At 42.7% G+C, this 21,355-nt stretch overlaps 1 protein-coding gene and 2 non-coding genes across 4 annotated transcripts; 1 reads left to right on the plus strand and 2 right to left on the minus strand.

The window, feature by feature from the left end:
* Positions 1-377: 377 nt before the first annotated feature.
* WDCP (WD repeat and coiled coil containing) lies at positions 378-21,295 on the minus strand. Of its 2 annotated transcripts, none has more exons than XM_074394676.1 (4): positions 21,254-21,295; positions 10,859-12,694; positions 3,964-4,081; positions 378-2,167 (listed from the first exon to the last, which is right to left on the minus strand). In XM_074394676.1, exons 2-4 carry the CDS (start codon positions 12,674-12,676, stop codon positions 1,938-1,940), a joined length of 2,166 nt encoding a protein of 721 aa, XP_074250777.1. In that variant the 5' UTR covers positions 12,677-12,694; positions 21,254-21,295; the 3' UTR covers positions 378-1,937. The 2 variants fall into 2 exon arrangements, with proteins under 2 accessions (XP_074250777.1, XP_003935295.2); XM_003935246.4 differs by lacking the exon at positions 21,254-21,295 and adding an exon at positions 19,052-19,186.
* LOC120362038 (U6 spliceosomal RNA) lies at positions 2,962-3,070 on the minus strand. Its single transcript, XR_005578042.1, has one exon. It is a non-coding gene; the product is annotated as a U6 spliceosomal RNA (small nuclear RNA).
* Positions 17,563-17,666, plus strand: LOC120362171 (U6 spliceosomal RNA). Its single transcript, XR_005578148.1, has one exon. It is a non-coding gene; the product is annotated as a U6 spliceosomal RNA (small nuclear RNA).
* Positions 21,296-21,355: the final 60 nt, after the last annotated feature.

Here is a 21,355-nt window from a genome sequence, read left to right on the forward strand (position 1 = left end):
CACATAATACCCATTCAGAATTTAGAAAAACTTGACTGCAAAATGGGATTTGTAAAAATATTTTTATGTAAAATATTTTCAGAACATTAAACAATACTTTGAAGAATTTAGCTCTTCTCTGCCTGCCTCCAAAGCCAGCAAATATGGGATTATTTTCTATTGTTCCAATGACCGTAAGAATAGCAGAGGCCAAGGAAACATCTCTTGCATGAGAGTTGTCATGGAATCAGATTTGTTGTAAAGAATCATTTCTATTCTGGACTGTCCGCCAGCAGAAGGAATACAAAGACAACATATGCATATATAACATCAAGATTATCGCTGGTTCCTCTATACCAGCAATAATCACAAAGAAAATGCTACCGAACATCCAAACAGCCACAATAACCATCAGTGATTTTATTGAAGACTTATTCACAGTATTTTGACCCGAGAAATGGTAATTGTAACATACCCCTTTAGGCGCCCACATTGATTTAACAGTCCTGCAGTCCTCTCTTTAGGCTTTAAGATAATTGTGATTTCAACGCACCCCAGATACTTCCTTTGGAAGTGGAGCCAGGCCTCAAGACTGTTCTCAGTCACTGCTCTCCCACATCTGATTACAGACACTGCCTCTGCTTCCATTATCCCAGCAGCTGTCTAGTGCACTTGAACTACAAAATAGGCCCTCACTTCTTTCCTAACCCAGCTCCATCTTGGTAAACTGTAACAGACAGACAGGAGTCCCCAAGGGCACAAAACAGTTTCTTTCCAGATGATCTTAAAGGAAGGGGGGAAAAGGAAGCATATGTGCTAATGGAGCTTCTGTGGCTGAAACAGTTTATCTGCAGATGCCTAGCCACACACTGATCAATTTGTTCTGCAGTAACTGAAAATTTGTGATTCATCTGAAGGCAGTGAGAAGTGGTGTGTCCATCTGAAGGGGGTCAGGGCTCTTACCTGACTAAGCTGGTACTTTAGCCCATAAGTGAAACAAAATGGCACTGTTTAGAACTACCTCAGATTCAGTTAAATTTCCAACTTACTGAAATATTTTCTCTGACAGATTCTATGCTGGTCTCTAAGACTTGAGAGAAAATAAAAATATCAAATTAAAGTGACAAGTTAATTAAGGCAGCGGACTATTGGGAGAAAAATAGGAAAGTTGTATGATCCCAAAACTGGATGGGAAAAAACAAACAAACAAAAAACGTATTTCAGGGACACTCATGAGTGGCCACAGCACAAAATTCCACAGTAGGACTCGCCTGGCCTCGACAGCAGCATCGGCACAACCTCAAGTGATGCCCAGAGAAGACAAATTCACTTGAAATTTCATTCAAGATTTTCCCAGGACCAGTTTTTAAGAGTGTCTGGACCTTTGTCGGCCAGAATTTATTAAGGAAGCAAGAGGGTTAGGTTTAAATTCTGGGAGGTCCAGGCAACATCAGAGCCATTTCCTGTTCCTGGGAGCAGAAGCCAGTGAGTTTCTGGTCCTCCTTTGAGCTCTAATTCTTGCTAGTTTGAGGCTAATATGCTAGAGCACATGCCCCCCAGCAGCACTCTTCATCCTTCTCTTACAGCCAAGAAAAAGACGTTTAACAATGCCGAGGTGCCTTTTAAGTGCTCCTAAGACAGCTTCAACGCAGCTTTGGACAAGGGACACAGAACCTCAGAGAAACCATACAATGCAATCCCTATGGCACCATAATATTAATTTATTCTGGGAATTCTGCCCTTAGTCAAAACCACACAGTCATGAATACATAAACACCACTTTTGGAGCCATCTAACAAAGACTCGAGCCTCAGCCCAGAGAAAACGGGGGGAGAACAGGAGAGCCGACCACGGCAAGTGCTTCGCCTAAGTCTTACTGGTGAGCGTCCACAGTGGCAAGCAGGCCTTGTTTGTAATGGTCTCATCTGAAGAGCTACACAGCAAGGACACTGCAGATATCAGGCCATGCCATCTACATGGTTAGAAGAGCCAGAGATATCTAAATTGTGGGCAGTGAGGCCTGTAAAGACTTTAAGAGAAGAAGCAGAATCCAGACTGTGAGAAAAAGAGTCTGTGAAGACATCAGACCTGGACAGGCTGCCATCTCTTATGATTATTTCCTGTGTGGCTGTGAAGGTTAATGGGATAAAGCCCTCACTGTCAGCAGAGAGAAGAATCCAGTGGGAATCTGCAAACAAAAATACATACGCAAATTACTATGTATAATTCTTATGATGAAACATATGACTACATTTTTTTTTGTGTGAGTGAAGGAATACAGTAGTTGATAATATTCAACTTGATTCTTACAGGATTTTACAGAGAATGGGGAATTGGGAAGACTGGGTATCACTTAGGGTCAGGTGGGGAAAAAGGGGAAAAAAATGAAATGATATTTGATGTTCAATGTGGTGGTACTGTTACAAGAATGAGGTGTAAGAAAACAACCATGCTCCACATCTGATGAAACTGGCATGACTCAGTCCCCTGCCACTTAGTATCCTTTGTATGTCCAGCTTTGCTTCATATTAGAATGGCAGCTCCTTAAAGAAGTATACTGCAATGCTGCTATGATCTTTACATTTTAGTGCAATAGAAATATATGAGGCTTTCTGTTACTTCCTTGCAGTTGTTATATACTGCTAACTTTATATATATATATATATATATTTTTTTTTTTTTTTGAGATGGAGTTTTGCTCTTGTCACCCAGGCTGGAGTGCAATGGCGCGATCTTGGCTCACCGCAACCTCCGCCTCCTGGGTTCAGGCAATTCTCCTGCCTCAGCCTCCTGAGTAGCTAGGATAACAGGCACGTGCCACCATGCCCAGCTTATTTTTTGTATTTTTAGTAGAGATGGGGTTTCACCACGTTGACCAGGATGGTCTCGATCTCTTGACCTCGTGATCCACCTGCCTCGGCCTCCCAAAGTGCTGGGATTACAGGCGTGAGCCACTGCGCCCGGCTTTATAATAAATTTTTTAAAAATATGGAATGCTTTACGAATTTGCATGTCATCCTTGTGCAGGGGCCATGCTCATCTTCTCTGTACCGTTCCAAAATTTTGGTATATGTACTGCCAAAGTGAGCACTGCTTTCTAACTCTTTTCCAATTTTTTCATATGTACATCTAACTTTTCCAGTTAGGCTGTAAGTTCCCTAAGGGCAGGGTGCATATTTTCCATGTTTTGGCACCTATATTAGGCCTGGGTATACAGTAGGCAATTAATAATTTTTTTTTTTTGAGACGGAGTCTCACTCTGTTGCCCAGGCTGGAGTGCAGTGACATGATCTCGGCTCACTGCAACCTCCACCTCCCGGGTTCAAGCGATTTTCCTGCCTCAGTCTCTTGAGCAGCTGGGACTACAGCTGTGAGCCACAACGCCTGGTTAATTTTTTGTATTTTTAGTAGAGATGGGATTTCACCATGCTAGCCAGGATGGACTCGATCTCCTGACCTCGTGATCCGCCCACCTCAGCCTCCGAAAGTGCTGGGATTACAAGCATGAGCCACTGTGCCCGGTGGCAATTAACAATATTTGTTAAGGCTGAGTGTGGTGGCTCATGCCTGTAATCATAGCACTTTGGGAGGCCAAAGTGGGAGGATCACTTGAAGTCAGGAGTTCAAGACCAGCCTGGGCAACACAGTGAGACCCCATTCGCTATAATTTTTTTTTTAATTGGCTGGGCATGGTGGTAAGCACCTATAGTTCTTGCTAGTCGGGAGTCTGAGACGGGAGGATTGCTTGAGGCCAGGAATTCAAGGCTGTAGTAAGCTATGATTACACCATGGCACTCTAGCCTGGGCAACAAGACCCTGTCTCAACAATAATAATAATAATAATAATAATAATAAATTACTTGTTAACTATCTAGTGAATTACTGAATGGTTGGTACCCCTCATTTTCATTACTGATGTAAGTTAAAATAGATGGTGGAGGAGGCAAGGATGTTGGATAGGGTCAATTTCTGAACATGACCTACCATGCAGCATTTCAATGAGAGAAAGGCCAAAAGTCTGCTCGACTGTACTGAGCCTTAGTTTACCATTGCAGAGAAGCACCGCTCTTTTTTCAACAACAGGACCTAGATAATAAGGTTTCTGCAAATAAAAAATAAAAGTTGTTAAACTGATTGCATAAGTAATTAAGTTAATATTTCTTAAGAAGCAAATGTGTAAATTTTTTTTTTAAATTCTTACCTATTACCACTAATCACCTGGACTTCAGTTTTTTTTTTTTTTTGAGACGGAATCTTGCTCTGTCACTCAGGCTGAAGTGCAATGGCGCGATCTTTGCTGACTGCAACCTCCACCTCCCAGCTTCAAGAGATTCTCCTGCCTCAACCTTATGAGTAGCTGGGATTACAGGCGCACACCACGACTTCCGGCTAATTTTTGTATTTTTAGTAGAGATGTGGTTTCACCATGTGGGTAAGGCTGGTCTCAAACTCCTGACATTGTGATGTGAACATCCCACCTCGGCTACCTGAAGTGCTGGGATTAGAGCTGTGAGCCACCACGCCTGGCCGACTTCAGTTTTAAGGACCTCTTTGTCGCTTTATTTAACACAACTAAAAATTCGGAACAAAACAGCCTAAATTTATTTTTCCTGTTGTTCTACTCTTTCCTCAGGGTTCTTCATCACTAGGAATTAGCTCTCCTAGAATACAACTAGTAACACTAAAAGGATGATGGACAGCAGCCTGAGAGACACAATCTGATGGTGAGAACAGCTGCCTGGCTGTTTGGGATACAGCTAAGACACTTCATGCTTCATTAGAAAAAAAATGCCAAGAAAGAGTGTCCTAAGTGGTAGAGTAGAAGAGGATTTGCATAAGTAAAATAAACAAACTGTGGTCAAAATTCACACAGCTTAGAAAAAGCACAAATAAAAAGAAATGATTTGTAAATTTTAAAGTCATTAAAAATTGGCTGGGCATAGTGGCTCACCCCTTAGTCCCAAAAGTTTGGGAGGCTAAGATGGGCAGATCACGTGAGCCCAGGAGTTCAAGATCAGCCTGGGCAACATAGCAAACCCCTGTCTTTACATCAATAAAAAAGCCAGGCATGGTGATGCGTACCTATAGTCCCAGCTACTCAGGAGGCTGAAATGTGAGGATCACTTGAGCCTGGGAGGTCAAGACTGCAGTTAGCCAAGATCAAGCCACTACACTCAAGCCTGGGAAACAGTTAGACCCTGTCTCAAAAGTAATAATAATAAATAAATAAAGTCATTAAAAATAAGTCATCTTTAGAATGGTTTCAAATATACCTAGAGAAAAAAAATATTGAAACATATAGCTCTAATTTAAGACAAAGCCCAAAAGTATAATCATAGAATGTAGAATAAAAATAATGCTGCCAGGTGTGGTGGCTCACACCTGTAATCCCAGCACTTTGGGAGGCTGAGGCGGTCAGATCATGAGGTCAGGAGATAGAGACCACCCTGGTCAACATGGTAAAACCCTGTCTCTGCTAAATGTACAAAAATTAGCCAGGTGTGGTGGTACTTGCCTGTAATTCCAGCTACTTGGGAGGCTGAGGCAAGAGAATTGCTTAAACCAGGGAGTCAGAGGTTGCAGCGAGCTGAGATTCTGCCACTGTACTCCAGCCTGGCAACAGAGCAAAGACTCCATCTCAAAAAATTAAAAAGGCCGGGCGCGGTGGCTCAAGCCTGTAATCCCAGCACTTGGGAGGCCGAGGCAGGTGGATCACGAGGTCAAAAGATCGAGACCATCCTGATCAACATGGTGAAACCCCGTCTCTACTAAAAATACAAAAAATCAGCTGGGCATGGTGGCGCTTGCCTGTAATCCCAGCTACTCAGGAGGCTGAGGCAGGAGAATTGCCTGAACCCAGGAGGCGGAGGTTGCAGTAAGCCGAGATCGCGCCATTGCACTCCAGCCTGGGTAACAACAGCGAAACTCCGTCTCAAAAAAAAAATAAAAAAATAATAAAAAAAAAGAAATATTATTTCTAATTATATATTATGTGAAACAAGATCTTCATATAAGCATTTAAAGAACAGTTTTGGCCAGGTGCAGTGGCTCACGCCTGTAATCCCAGTGCTTTGGGAGGCCAAGGCCGGTGGATCACCTAAGGTCAGAAGTTTGAGACTGACCTGGCCAATATAGTGAAACCCAATCTCTACTAAAAATACAAAACTTAGACAAGCGTAGTGGTGCATGCCTGTAGTCCCAGCTACTCGGGAGGCTGAGGCAGGAGAATCACCTGAACCCGGGAGGGGAGGTTGCAGTAAGCTGAGATGGTGCCACTGCACTCCAGGCTGGGTGAGAGAGCCAGACTCCATCTCAAACGAGAAAACAATAAAAATAAAGGACAGTTTTATAAATTATAGGTGTAACTTATTTTGTTGTTAAGCACTTTGGAGATCAGCTTGGGCAACATGGCAAGACCCCCATCTTGTAAAAAGAAAATAAAATTATACATGATTGTGGTAAGATGAACCACTCAAAGAATATGTCTACTTAAGGCTAAGCATGGTGGCTCACACCTGTAATCCCTTGGGAGGCTGAGGTGGGTGGGTCACCTGAGATTGGGAGTTCGAGACGAGCCTGACCAACATGGAGAAACCCCATCTCTACTAAAAATACAAAATTAGCCAAGTGTGGTGGTACATGCCTGTAATCTCAGCTACTCAGTAGGCTGGGGCAGAAGAATCACTTGGACCCGAGAGGCAGAGGTTGTGGTGAGCCCAGATAGCGCCATTGCACTCCAGCTTGGGCAATAACAGAGTTGTTGAAACAACAGTTTTTTTGAAACTGTCTCAAAAAAAAAAAAAAAAAAAAGAATATGTCCACTAATATTTTAATATTTTTAAATGAAGTCACAGGAATAAACTGTAAAAGTCAAAAACAACTAATCATTTATTTCAACCCTTATGAAATTATGAAATGTAACTTCTGAAATTATAGGGGAAACTATTTATTGCTTTTGATTTTTTTTTTAACTTTTATTTTTTCCCATTACAAAAGGAATACATGATCAATTTTTTAAAAGTATAACAGGGCTCGGCGCAGTGGCTCACACTTGTAATCCCAGCACTTTGGGAGGCCGAAGCAGGTGGATTGCTTGAGGTCAGGAGTTCGAGACCAGCCTGGACAACATGGTGAAACCCCATCTCTACTAAAAATACAGAAACTAGCTGGGCGTAGTGGTTCACACCTGTAATCCCAGCTACTTGGGTGGCTGAGGCAGGAGAATCACTTAAGGCAGTGGTTGCAGTGAGCCAAGACTGTGCCACTGCACGCCAGCCTGGGTGACAGAGTGAGCCTGTATCTAAAAATAAACAAAAAAATAAATAAATAAAAGTATAACAGAAATATATAATGCAGAGAATAAAGTCCTCAAAATTCTATCCTCCAGAGATAACTACTGACAACAGCTTGGATGGATTATATCATGATAAACTAAAAAACTGAGGAATTGAAAGGGCAACAGAACATTTCTTTTTTTCTTTTTTTTGAGACAGTCTCACTCTCTTTCCCAGGCTGAAGTACAGTGGCACGATCATGGCTCACTGCAGCCTCAAACTCTTTGGCTCAAGTGATCCTCACACCTCAGCCTCCCAAGCAGCTGGGACTACAGATGGTGCCACCAAGGTTGGCTAATTATTGTATTTTTTTTGGCAGAGACAAGGTTTTGTCATGTTGTCCAGACTGGTCTTGAACTCCTGGGCTCAAGCGATCTATCCATTTCGGTCTCCCAAAGTTCTGGGGTTATAGGTTTAAGCCACTGTGCCTGGTCAAACATGGTAATTTTAACCTTAGTTTTAAAAAATATAAAATTTTACATTTAGGAATGTTTTAAAAATAGAAAGATACGTTGTTGTTTACAAGTAAAATAGCCTAAAGAAAATAAATTTTAAAATAATATATTTTTAAAATAAATTTAAACAATTAGATATGTTTTTTGGATAAATGTACAGAAAAAATATGGAAATATTTACGTCTAACATCTAATAAAAAATAAAAACATCTAAATATATAACTATATATTTTCTCTAAAGGGTAGATTATGGAAAATTTTTACTTTCAACATTAAATATTTCTGTAATGGTTAAATTTTGTTCCTCCATAGGTATATATATTACTTTTGTAATTAGGGAAAAAAATACTATGCAGCTGTGGAAAAAAGATGAAAACAGAGCTCTGTGTGCTGAAATGAAGAGCTCTCCAGGACATACTATTAAATGGAAAATGAAGCGTATACATCACCTTAACTTTTGTGTAACAAAAGGGGAAATAAAAATACATACTAAAGTCTGCTAGAATCTACATAAAGACATAAAAATAAAAATGGTTACCTAAAGGAGGAAAGGAGAACAGGCTGAAGAAACATGAAGTAGGAGTAAGAGTTCTTGGTATATAGTTTTTATTAAAATACTGTTTTGCTGTTTAAACCAAGTAAATGAATTACCTATTTAAAAAGATTTAAAAAGCCCAGGTGCGGTGGCGCACACCTGTAATCCCAGCACCTTGGGAGGCTGAGACAGGTGGATCACCTCAGGTCAGGAGTTTGAGACCAGCCTGACCAATATGATGAAACCCTGTCTCTACTAAAAATACAAAAATTAGCCGGGCGTGGTGGCATGCGCCTGTAATCCCAGCTACTCAGGAGGCTAAGACAGGAGAATCGCTTGAACTCAGGAGGTGGAGGTTGCAGTCAGCTAAGATCGTGCCATTGCACTCTACCCTGGGCAACAAGAGCAAAACTCCATCTCAAAATAAATAAATAAATAAATAAAATAATAAAATTTAAATTAAAAACAAACATAAAAAAATTCTTCAAAAAGTCATAGTAGGAAAGAAATAAAAACTAGTTATCATGTTTATAAATAAAATAATTTAAAAAATCAAAACTATGACTGGGTCTGGTGGCTCACACCTGTATTCCCAGCACTTTGGGAGGCTGAGGCAGGGGGCCTGCTTGAGCCCAGGAGTTCCAAACCAGCCTGGGCAACATAGCAAGACCCTGTCTCTATAGTTAAAGAAAAAAAAAGTTAAAAAAATTAAAACTCTACTACTGAAAACTTCATGTAGTTAATGTGGCAAAAATCCTCTTAAAAAAAAATCTAGGGTTAGGGCCACATGCAGTGGTGCATACCTGTAATCCCAGCACTTTGGGAGGCTGAGGCAAGATCACTTGAGCCCAGGAGGTCACAATTAGCCTAGACAAGATAGAAAGATCCTGTCTCTGCTAAAAAATTTTTAAAAAGAAAATTAGCTGAATATGGTGGCACATACCTGTAGTCTCAGCTGCTCAGGAGGCTGAAGCAGGAGGATCAGATTCGTAAGATGTGAGGAAAAGGACAGCCTTATATATAACTTGTGGGTGTGTGATGATGCATTGTTAAGAAAAAATCTTTGAGAAGCAATCTGGCATCTATTAAAAGTGGAAACATATACTCTTCAAATTTGCATTTTCTACTTCTGGGAACCAATCCAAAAGAAATAAAGGTACTAATACGAATGAAGACATATAAGAGTACTACTGCAGCACTATTTGGAGTAGCTAAAAACTGAAAACAAAGTGAATGTCAATCAAAAGGGAATGGCTAAATAAAGAGCATACCTCAGTATGAAGTAAAGAGTGCACCAGCCGGACGCGGCAGCTCACACCTACAATCCTAGCACTTTGGGAGGCCAAGGTGGGTGGATCACAAGGTGAGGAGATCGAGACCATCCTGACTAACATGGTGAAACCCTGTCTCTACTAAAAATACAAAAAAATTAGCTGGGCGTGGTGGCATGCGCCTGTAGCCCCAGCTACTTGGGAGGCTGAGGGAGGAGAATTACATGAACCCAGGAGATGGAGGTTGCAGTGAGCCGAGATGGCACCACTTCACTCCAGCCTAGGCAATAGAGACTCCATCTCAAAAAATATATAAATAAATAAAAGATTGTACCGTATCACCTCATTTTTGTAAAAACAATGACAAACCACCCCCACATACCTATATATCTATGTACACAAAGACCTGTGTTAGATCATATGAGCATGGAGAAAGTTACAAAAGGATCCATGTTAAGCTGCTGGTTACAGCGGGTTAAGGGGAAGATGGAGCAAGGCCGTATTTTATATAGAAGGAAAGTATCCATGATAAAAAAAATGTATGATAATATGATCCCATGTATATATTTTTGCATATGCATGCATAAAGAAATACATCAAAACATTTTAAATGAACATAACTTTTTTCTTCTGAGACAGAGTCTTGCTCTATTGCCCAGGCTGGAGTGCAGTGGCAGTCTTGGCTCACGGAAACCTCAGCCTCCTGGGCTCAAGTGATTCTCCTGCCTCAGCCTCCTGAGCAGCTGGGATTACGGGCATACGCCACCAGGCCTGACTAATTTTTGTATCTTTATTAGAGATAGAGTTTCACTATGTTGGCCAGGCTGACCTCGAACTGCTGACCTCGAACTCCTGACCTCAGGTGATCCACCCGTCTCGGCCTCCCAAAGTGTTGGGGTTACAGGCGTGAACCACGGCGCCCCACAGCATAACCTTTTTTGTAACTGGAGGAGTATCTCTATTATATAAGGAAAAGGTTGTCTCAATCAAATAACATGATTAAATTTTTCTTCTAAATGTAAATTGCCAGAATTAGTGCAGTCATTTATTTTTCCACACCACGCACCTGATAAAATCATGATGTGGACTAACAGCCTGCCTATCTGGTTGGCAGGCTAAGAACCAACCAACCTGCAAAGGTGTACCAACTTGCCCGTAATATAACATGCCCAGCTTAGTGAAGTTCAGTTACAGCACCATCTTCCTCATCAGCATGTTTCTTGCAGTACTCACCCACTGCAGGAGCTTTTATGTATAGTGGTAGTTCCTCAAAGGAGAATTTACCTGGCAAATGATGTGAACATATGGAAGATCTTGAGAGAGTGGATACACTGAAGAGGATTTCCTCCCATTATGCAGACAGCTTTTGAGTTCAGAAAGACACCGTTGCATTTCAACCAGGTTCTTAGATAAAATTTCCACTTCCTTAGACAGCTCGTAAGTTTCCTTTTCACTTTGTAAGTTCTTTCCTTGAGGCAAATGAGGAGGCTCCAGTGGGCTAGTGTGGTCTGGTGTGCTGCTGTCTCTAGGCAGTGTTGCTGGCTGGATAACAGGCTCAGCATCTAGGGCTATGGAGCCATCACAGATACTAGACAGAGGACTCTGGATTTCTTTAATAAGTGTTCTTCCAGGCCTTCCATTCTGACTACTGGCATTAGCTGCCAGCAACAGCCCTTTGTTCTGGTGACAAAACTCTGGGGAAAGACTTTCAATTAACTTTTTTCTATTTCCTTTATTTAACAGAGCACTGAAAGTAGAGTAGGTAGTCTGGCTTTCACTTGATGTTATTGAAGGTTCTTCTTCCAACATTACTTCTCTAACAGTCAAGCTAAGGACATACTGATCAGACTTTGAAGAAGGAAGAAATGTTGTATCAGTGAGTTTTTGTTTTCCTACCAAAATTAGTAATAGTTGGTCTGTCAAGAAACATATCCCTTTTGGTCTTTCAGTGTTCTCTAATTGAATTTGCTGGATGTTTGGCACTGAAGATGGAATGACAGAGTAGATCAAAATTATATTCCAAGTGTTGGAAGCCACTGCCACTACCTGTGCTTTAAGATTAAATGCTATCAGATCAGGAACCAGAATGCCTGGAATAGTGACTTTTCTTGTCATGGTAACTGCTTTCTTAAAGGTCACCAGGACCAAATGTGAAGAATCTTGGCCAGTTCCTGTCAAGTAGTCCTTTTTTCTTAGACAAATAAGAGAATTATCCTCAGACTTACAATGATTGAAACGTATGTGAGTTAGATCCAGAGGTTCTAAATAGGAAGAAGAAACTGATATTTCAGAATTTGTTTCAGAATCAGCTGCCTCTTTATCCACAGAGGGTACTTCACCAATAACTGGTAAAGTGTACAGAGTCGTGTCTTTACTGTTAGGTGGGACATTAAACGTTTCAGATGCATTTAAGCCACAGATCTTATCCAGTGGAAGCTCAGTGGCTATAGCAACCTGTGAGTCCACAGTTGCTGTGATGGAGCAGATGTGGCTGTCCACATCAAACACCAGGCAGGAGGAGCACCTGTGAAGAGTCTTCTGAGCACTGTCCCAAATATAAGAAAGCAGGCTGCTACCTATTGCGACCACCAGCCTCAGGCCATCCTGAGTCCAACATGCACAGTGAATGCGGCCCTGGGTGTTGATGTCTGCCCTTACCTGGGAATTGTCAGAGTGCACATTAGGGAAAATGGAGACATCCTGTGCAGTCAACACAGTCAGAATAGCATATTTTGGGTGCCACACACAGCCCTGGGGAAGGATAGGCAATGACCCTCTAATCTCACAAGTCTGAGACGTCACCCATTTGTTTGTCTCCATAGGGCTGGGACACAGCTGCCACACAGTGACATGCCTCTCATGCTGGACAGCGAGCAGAACAGCTGTGTCAGCTGCAACAGGTGGGGCCCAGGACAATCCACAGACACATTCGAATTGTCCAATGACTTTGGAGTCCCCAAACTTGACCTCTCCATGGTGAAGCTGTAAATCAGTTAGGACAACTTGATTCCCATCAGTCCAGGCAAGGCCATGGATCGGGTGCACTGCTTGATGCAACGCATTCAGCCCAGTCCTGAGTAGTCTTCCTTTTCCCAACTCCATCCTTCTGATAAAGGTTACCTGAAATGATTAAGAAGGAAAGTTACATCATGAGAAATCTAGACAAATCTCGAATGTAGAACATTTTATAAGACAACTGGCTTAGACCCTTTCCAGGTTAATAATGTGGAGAAACAAAATGACAGAGACTACTGAGCTATAACAGGCAAATGCATTGTATAGACTTTGGATCTTGAATTAAAGAAATAAAATCTACCAAATGAAGATTTTTAGAACTGGGGCAATCTGAGTATGGAATGGATATCAGAAAACATCGTGGAGTTATTAATTTTCTTAAGTGTGAACATGGTATTGTGATTATACAGAACGATTAAATTTACCCCAAATTTACTACTTGGGGTAAAATGTCATGATGCCTACAACGTGCTTTCAAATGGTTTGCCAAAAAGAAAAATCCAGATTTTCTATTGACACACACAGAGAGAAAACAAATGCAGCAAAATGTTAATAATTGTTGAATCTAGATTGTGGCTATGTGAGTATTTATGGTACTTTCATCTTTTAAGTTAGAAAATTTTCCAATTAAAAATTTGAGAAAAGTCTCCTCCATCATCTAATTTCTATTCATCCTTTTACTCTCAAATCAATGAATAACTGATATGTACATCTCTGACTTTATTAGCACTTATTTCAAATCCTTCCAAAGTGGCTTTTATCTCTCTACTGAAATGACACTCAAAAATCACTGTTTCTACTTCAACTTCATCATATTCAACAGCACTTAATTTTCAGAACATTTTCACATTCCCTATTGCATTTTATCTTACAACAATCTTACAAAAAGGTGAAGTAGGTTAGGCAGGTATTATCTTCATTTTTTCACCCTGAATGTTTTTTCCCCAGGCACTTGAATCACTAAAGAAGTATATGCTTAGGCCGGGTATGGTGGCTGACGCTTGTAATGCAAGCACTTTTGGAGGCTAAGGTGGGTGGACCACTTGAGGCCAGGAGTTCAAAACCAGCCTGGCCAACATGATGAAACCCCATCTCTACTAAAAATACAAAAATTAGCCATGGTGGTGCACACCTGTAATCCCAGCTACTGGGAAGGCTGAGACAGGATCCCTTAAACCTGGAAGGTGGAGGCTGCAGTGAACCGAGATGATACCACTGCACCCCAGCCTGAGCAACACAGCAAAACACGGTCTCAGAAAACAAACAAAAGTATATGCTCACTGCAGTAAAACACAAACAAACCCGAAGTGTCTAAAGCAAAACTGTTGGCTGGGTGCAGTGGCTCACGCCTGTAATCCCAGCACTTTGGGAGGCCGAGGCGGGTGGATCACAGGTCAAGAGTTCGAGACCATCCTGGCCAACATGGTGAAACCCCATCTCTACTAAAAATACAAAAATTAGCTGGGTATGGTGGCATGTGCCTGTAGTCCCAGCTACTGGGGAGGCTGAGGCAGGAGAATCTTTCGAACCTGGGAGGTGGAGGTTATGGTGAGCCGAGATCATGCCACTGCACTCCAACCTGGTGACAGAGCAATACTGACTCAAAAAAAAAAAAGGAACAAAATGTTGCAATAATAAACACAGACTGAGAAAGACTAATTTTAGTATAAAAACAATTGCTGGACCAGATGCAGTAGCTCATGCCTTTAATCTCAGCACTTTGGGAAGCCACAGCACATGGATCACCTGAGGCCAGGAGTTTGAAGCCAGCCTGGCCAACAAGGCAAAACCTTGTTTCTACTAAAAATACAAAAATTAGCCAGGAGTGACGGCACACTCCTGTAATCCCAGCTACTAAGGAGGCTGAGACACAAGAATTGCTTGAACCCAGGAGGCGGATGTTGCAGTGAGCCGAGATGGCACCACTGCACTCCAGCATGGCAACAGAGTGAGACTGTCTCAAAAACAAAACTAAACAAAACAACTATTGGCTAGACACAGTGACTCATGCCTGTAACCTCAACACTTTAGGAGGCCAAGGCAGAAGGATTACTTGAGCCCAGGAGTTCGAGACCAGAGAACAGCCTGGGAAACACAGCAAGACGTTGTCTCCGCTTAAAAACAAAACAACAATCTACAAACATATATAAAGTGATGTTTACTAGTTATCAAAGAATTGTGTAAACTACCAGGACTCATTTTCACCACTTGTTCTCTTTTTAATATACTTCAAACAAACTCCATTCCAATCTCTTCTCCAAAACATCTCTTACCAGGCTACTGGTGTCATCCCTGTTGCTGAATCTAAATGACATTTTTCAGCTTTGTTTTACTCAGTGTCAGAGAAAGAACTTGAGAAGTTGTCTTCAGACTCTAAATCCAAAGAAATGTATTCTCTACCAACCTGGTGGTTTGTTTATCTGTAAATTATTTCTCATGTCTCCTTGCTTTGTCCTTGCTCTTAGGATCTTTTACTTAAAGAAAATAAAAGGTCTATTATGCTTTTCTATATATGATGTCAGATTAAGTGGTTCTGCAGTGGCTTGCTAAATGGAGAAAGAAGTCCCCTGTTATTACTAATGAAGAAAACCATGATCTCTATCCCACTGGTCTTATGAAAGATAATAGATGTTTTCCCCCAATATCTACTTATGTACTTTAAAAAGACTTTTATTGATAAATAATGCATGATACACTTTTATGGGCAGAGAAAATTCCTAATGGGCCAATTACATCTAAGTCGATTTATCTATTTTAGGATACTAAATTCAGTCTAATGTCAATGAGGGTGTATGTGACCAGAGTAGCACAAGATAAGGATTTGAGAATAAGAGAAAAACACAGGAGGCTGAGGCAGGAGAATTGCCTGAACCCAGGAGGCGGAGGTTGCAGTGAGCCGAGATCGCGCCATTGCACTCCAGCCTGGGTAACAAGAGCGAAACTCCGTCTCAAAATAAAAAAATTAAAAAAAAAAGAGAATAAGAGAAAAACAAACATGAGAATAAGTTTACTGAGGTTATTTTTTGGGAGGGGGACAGTCATGCTCCATTACCCAGACTGGAGTGCAGTGGTGTGATCTAGGCTGTAATCTCCACTTCCTGGGTTGAGGGGATTCTCGTGCCTTAGCTTCCCGAGTAGCTGGAATAGGCACCCGCCACCACGCCCAGCTAACTTACGTATTTTTAGTAAAGACGAGATTTTACTATGTTGGCCAGGCTGGTATTGAAAGCCTGACCTCAAGTGATCCTCCTGCCTTGGCCTTCCAAAGTGGTGGGATTAAGCCACCATGCTGGGCCAGTTTACTGAGGTTTTTAGAAGAATGAATTTTAATACTGTCATCTTCATTAACAAGAAGAAATGTGGCACATTTTTCTCAAAAAACCCAATGATTACAAAAGTCTGCTCCATTCCTTTCTACTCCTGTTAGCCCAGGTTCTGGCTTCTCCCTTTTTATTATGGTAGAACAAGAAGTCCCCTTGATACCAGTCTCTGCTTTCCAAATGAGCTTGCATACTACGTGCTGTTGTGTAGAATTATCTTTTTAAAAAAAGCATAGCTCTGGTCATTTTGCCTTACTGCATAAATACCTTTGATGAATCCCCACATCTACAGTACATATAAAAAAGCCTCAAAATGTCTTAACAAGGCAGTTAAGGCCTTACATTATCAGATACTGATATATCTTTCTAACTTTTCTCTAATCATAAAGGGCATGGTGAAGAATTTGGAATCTGGGGGGAACCAGCATATATTCGAATGACAATATGCACAACGGACCTGAGAAAGAAGAAAGTTGATGAGTAATTTGAATGCCACAAAGTGAAAGTGAAGCAAGTTTGTAACTATTTCAGTAGAGAAAAAAGGCCAGATTCAAGAGATGTGTTTCTAAAGCAGAGGGAATAGACAGTGATAACAGATAGGATATAAGTAGTGAGGAATAAAAAAGAATTAAGGATAATACCCACATTTTAAGCTTGAGAAATTGCTAAACCATTAACCAGAGGATGTTTCAAAGGCAAGAAAGGCAGAGCAGGCTTGGTGTAGTGGCTCATGCCTATAATCCCAGCACTTTTGGGAGGCTGAGGCAGGCAGACACCTGAGGTTACCAGTTCGAGACTAGGCTGGCCAACATGGTGAAACCCTGTGTCTACTAGAAATACAAAATTAGCTGGGCGTGGTGGCATGCACCTGTAGTTCCAGCTACTTGGGAGGCTGCAGCAGGAGAATCGCTTGAACCCAGGAGGGGGAAGTTGCAATAAGCCGAGATTGCACCACTGCACCTCGGTGACAGAGCAAGATTCTGTCTCAAAAAAAAAAAAAAAGAAAAAGAAAAAAAGAAAAGAAAAGAAAAAGAGAGAGAGATGGAAGGAAGGAAGGGAGGGAGGGAGGAAGGGAGGAAGGGAAGAAAGGCAGACAGAGCATCATGGCTAACATCTGTAATCTCAGCACTTTGGGAGGCCAAGGTGGGAGGATTGCTTGAGGCCAGGAATTCAAGACCCGCTTTAGCAACACAGGGAGACCCCAACTCCACAGAAGAATTTTTTTTTTTATTATTTAAAAAAAAACCTTTCTTCTTTTTCCTTTTCTGTTTTTCTTTTTTTTTCTTTTTTTCTTTTTTCTGTCTTTCTAAAGAAGAATTTCTTTTCTTTTTTTTTTTTTTTTTGAGACAGAGTTTCGCTCTTGTTACCCAGGCTGGAGTGCAATGGCGCAATCTCGGCTCACCACAACCTCCGCCTCCTGGGTTCAGGCAATTCTCCTGCCTCAGCCTCCTGAGTAGCTGGGATTACAGGCACGCGCCACCATGCCCAGCTAATTTTTTGTATTTTTAGTAGAGACGGGGTTTCACCGTGTTGACCAGGATGGTCTCGATCTCTTGACCTCGTGATCCACCTGCCTCGGCCTCCCAAAGTGCTGGGATTACAGGCGTGAACCACCGCGCCAGGCCCAGAAAAAAATTTTTTTAAATGAGCTGGGTGCTCGCTTTGGCAGCCCATATACTAAAACTGGAATGATACACAAAGTAGCATGGCCTTTGCACAAGGATGAGTTGCAAATTTGTGAAGTGTTCCATAAAAAAGGAAAAGAAGAAAAGAAAATAAAAATCAGCTGGGTGCAGCATCACACACATGTAATCCTAGTTAATCAGGAGGCTAAGGGGATCACTTGAGCTCAGGAGTTCCAGGTTACAGTAAGCTATGATCATACCACTGCACTCCAGCCTGGGTGACAGAGTGAGACCTGTGTGAGGTGGGTGCAGTAGGGGAGGAGGAAGGTGTGTAGTATGTGATGTATTTGGTATTAACATGTGCTTCATGCAAAATGTCTACATGGTACCAATGTACATTAGGCAGGCAGAGGTAAAGATTTGGAAATCACTGACACAGGGTTAATAATTAAAGTCAAGGCAGTAGAGAACCTCACTGTAAAAGACAAGAGAGCCAGGAGGACCAAGGTTTAAATGATCTTCAGGCATTCCCCAACGCTACTGATTTTGCCCGAAACTAATTGTATACCTATTGTTTCACAATCTCCAAAGTGTTAAGTTTTCTGGAGAACATAAAATCAAGAACCCTGCGTGTTTCAGGAGGGAAAAGACCACCATATTAGTTCAGGAGAGGGGTGGCAGAAAATCAAGAGCTGGTGCTCAGTATATGACCATTTAATTCTGCTTTTCATCTTTAAAGACAACTCATGATAAGAAGGGATTCAGATGAACTCGAGCATTTCCAAAAGGTTTAAGCAAAAGTACATCCCTTTCCCAACTTGTTTTCCAAGTTTATTGTGTTTCCACTATAAAATGATTTCAAATTCTTTACCGTTATGTGAAAAAAAAAATCACACATAAGAAAGGTAAAAATGAAGAAGAGTTAACGAAAAACATTCATGCAAGGAAAATTACGACTACATCCCTCTAGACTCTTCTACGCATAGTTTGGCTGTCAAAACTTTTTTCCGTCATGCTGTGCAACTTTGTATCACGGTTTTCACTTAACATTATATAATGAGCATTTCCCCATGTTATTTAAAAGTTTTATAAAGTAGTTTTAGAGGCCACTTCACATACACTCAGTGAAGTGACATAACGTACTGAACAGCTCCTGGCTGTACCCAACTTTACTCCGCTACAAATAACGCTGTGACCGAGGTCTTAATGCTTAAAGCATTTCCTGACTGGATGACCTCCCTGGAACACATTCCCAGGATATTCACGAGTCACAGTCATATTCGCTCGTTTACACCCACACCCAGCTAGCTGGGTCCTCATCCCGCGACCCCTCACACGCGGCCCGCCCCATTCTCCTCATGCCCTCTGCACTCCTGAATCTCCTCCCTCCCTCCCGGCCCCCATCCCCCATCCCCATCCCCCATCCCTCCCCACGCCCCGCGCCCGGTCCACTTTCCTCCTGAGCCCCTACAGCCTCCCCACATCCGCCAGGCCCGGCAGCAGTGGAGACAGAATACCTTAGGCCTCACCGCCTCACAAAAACACCAGTTTCCCTGAAGCAGCCCAACATCACGCCGCAGGAGATCAGAGGCTCTGGGCAGCCACCGGAAGCACCGGCCCTCAGCCCTCCGATAGGTGAGCGGTGGCCGAGCACGCTCCGCGATGGCCCCGTCGATTGGCTTTTGAATGTGCACTGGCCAATAAGCTCTGGCTCTGCCGCACGGATCGCTGGGAGTCGTAGTTTCCATAAAAGCACCGACCGCAAGCCCGCCACAGTTTTCCTCCCTAAAGCACTAGAGCTCGTTTCCCCATTTCTCTTCGGTTCTCTTGTCTAAGGAGTTCAGGAGCCCTAGGATCAATACGGTTTCTTAACCTTCTTTAAACTCCGATAAAATCTCTCCAGGAAAATGTTCTTATCTGTACATAAAATATTGTGCATTTAACTGAAGCTGCTTCATGGGCCTGTCCCAGCCACAAATCCCTGTCCTACACCGACCCTAAGCGTGCCTGCTCTGGTGTATCCCTTAGGCTTAGTGCATTCCTGAGGCTTCGGTAGACCAGCTGCACGCTTGGAAGACTCTGGGCCACATCTTGGAGCAGCTCATGAGAAATTCCGGGTCCTGACCTTCACAGTACAATTAACCATCATCTTTCTTGAACAACACAGCCTGTCCTCCTTCAGGGATGCAGACAACCTCATCTGGGACCTAAACATACAGGAGAGTGGGGGTGGGGAAATGAAGGAAGAACAACCTTGGGGCTCATGCTGGGCCCATTTGCCAGGCTTTTCTCCCCATGCCTATCTTCCAGTACCACTTAGCAAAATCATACCTTCACATCAGATTTTGTTTATGTTTTTCTTTTCTTTTCTTTTTTAAAAAATAAAGACGGCATGCCTATAATCCCAGGGCTTTGGGAGGCTGAGGCGGGTGGATAACCTGAGTTCAGGAGTTCAAGACCAGCCTGGCCAACATGGTGAAACCCTGTCTCTACTAAAAATACAACAATTAGCCAGATATGGTGGCTCATGCCTGTAATTCCAGCTACTTGGGAGGCTGAGACACGAGACGAGAGGCAGAGGTTGCAGTGAGCCGAGACTGTGCCACTGCACTCCAGCCTGGCGACAGAGTGAGATTCTGTCTCAAAAAAAAAAAAAAAAAAAAATAGAGGCGGGATCTCTCTATGTTGCCCAGACTGGTCTCGAACTCCTGGGCTCAAGCAATCCTCCTGTCTCGGTCTCCCAGTGTTGAGATTACAGGTGTGAGCCATTGTTCCAAAAATTGATATGCGCGGCGTCACTTCAATTTTTGGAACAATGCAGACAATAATGCGGGGGTGGTGGGAGTTTTTAAAAGTCCTAATTACCCTTCAAACAAACGTTACCTCCTCCAGAAAATATTTTTCTACATTCCTGAATGTCTTTTTAGGTGGAGGAGGAACTCCAAGTAGAATTAATTTACATATTCATTCATTCACTCCGCAGTTCTAATCACTCCATGCGGTTACTGTGTATCCCCGTCCCTCTCAGACTTAGTACCTGGAAGACAGCCATCCTGTCTTAATACAATTGGTATCCCCAGGGCGCATTTCTTTGCCTTGAAAATTGAGTACCCAATAAATGTGCGTGGAGCAGAACTACGCGAAATGGGGAACAGGGGTTTAGGGGTGTGGGGGGAGAGTCAGCAAGGACTGATGTCCTCCCTCCCTCTCCCAGGTCTGCTCCTACAGATCCAGGACGCCTAGCGAGGGTAGTAGGAACCTCTCCGGTGCTTCCGCAACGCTCTGAGCCGCAGGGCACTGAGCGCGTCTACTTAAAGTGATGGTTTCATTAGATAGTAACACAGCGAGACCCTGCGTCTACAAATAATAAAAATAAAAAATAAAAATTAGCTGGGCGTGGTTGCTCGCCCCTGTAGTCCCAGCTACTTGGGAGGTTGACGCAGAAGGATCGCTTGAGCGTCAAATTCGAGGTTGCTGTGAGCTAATGATCGCGCCACTGCACTCCAGCCTGGGCTACAGAGCAAGATCCTCCCTCTAAATAAAAATAAAAATAAAGTGATGGTTTAATTGTCTGCCTTTGCCTCTCCTCTCCCCCACCCCCCACAAGTCTGTAGGACCGGGTTAACTCCCCAGAGCTTAGCACAGATTCGATGCTAAATAAATGCGTATTGGATGGATGGGCTAATGAACGGATGGAGGGAGGATGAGGGGGTGCTCACCACGCTCCCCGGTCAGTGGGTTATTGTCGTCAGCCGGGCTAGGCTAGCAAACAGCCGGGCGGGGTCCCTTCCCCCGGGCCCCGCCCCGGCCGACCCCACCTT

This window comes from Saimiri boliviensis, chromosome 1 (genome assembly GCF_048565385.1).
Source record: "Saimiri boliviensis isolate mSaiBol1 chromosome 1, mSaiBol1.pri, whole genome shotgun sequence".
Lineage (NCBI taxonomy): Eukaryota > Metazoa > Chordata > Mammalia > Primates > Cebidae > Saimiri > Saimiri boliviensis.

Coding starts and splice junctions, on each gene's coding strand:
- WDCP (XM_074394676.1), bottom strand. CDS start 12,676: ATGGAGTTGGGAAAAGGAAGACTACTCAGGACTGGGCTGAATGCGTTG. Junction 4,082..10,858: donor ATGTTCACATCATTTGCCAG/GTAAATTCTCCT, acceptor TTTTATTTGCAG/AAACCTTATTATCTAGGTCC. Junction 2,168..3,963: donor TCTCATTGAAATGCTGCATG/GTAGGTCATGTT, acceptor TTTTGTTTGCAG/ATTCCCACTGGATTCTTCTC.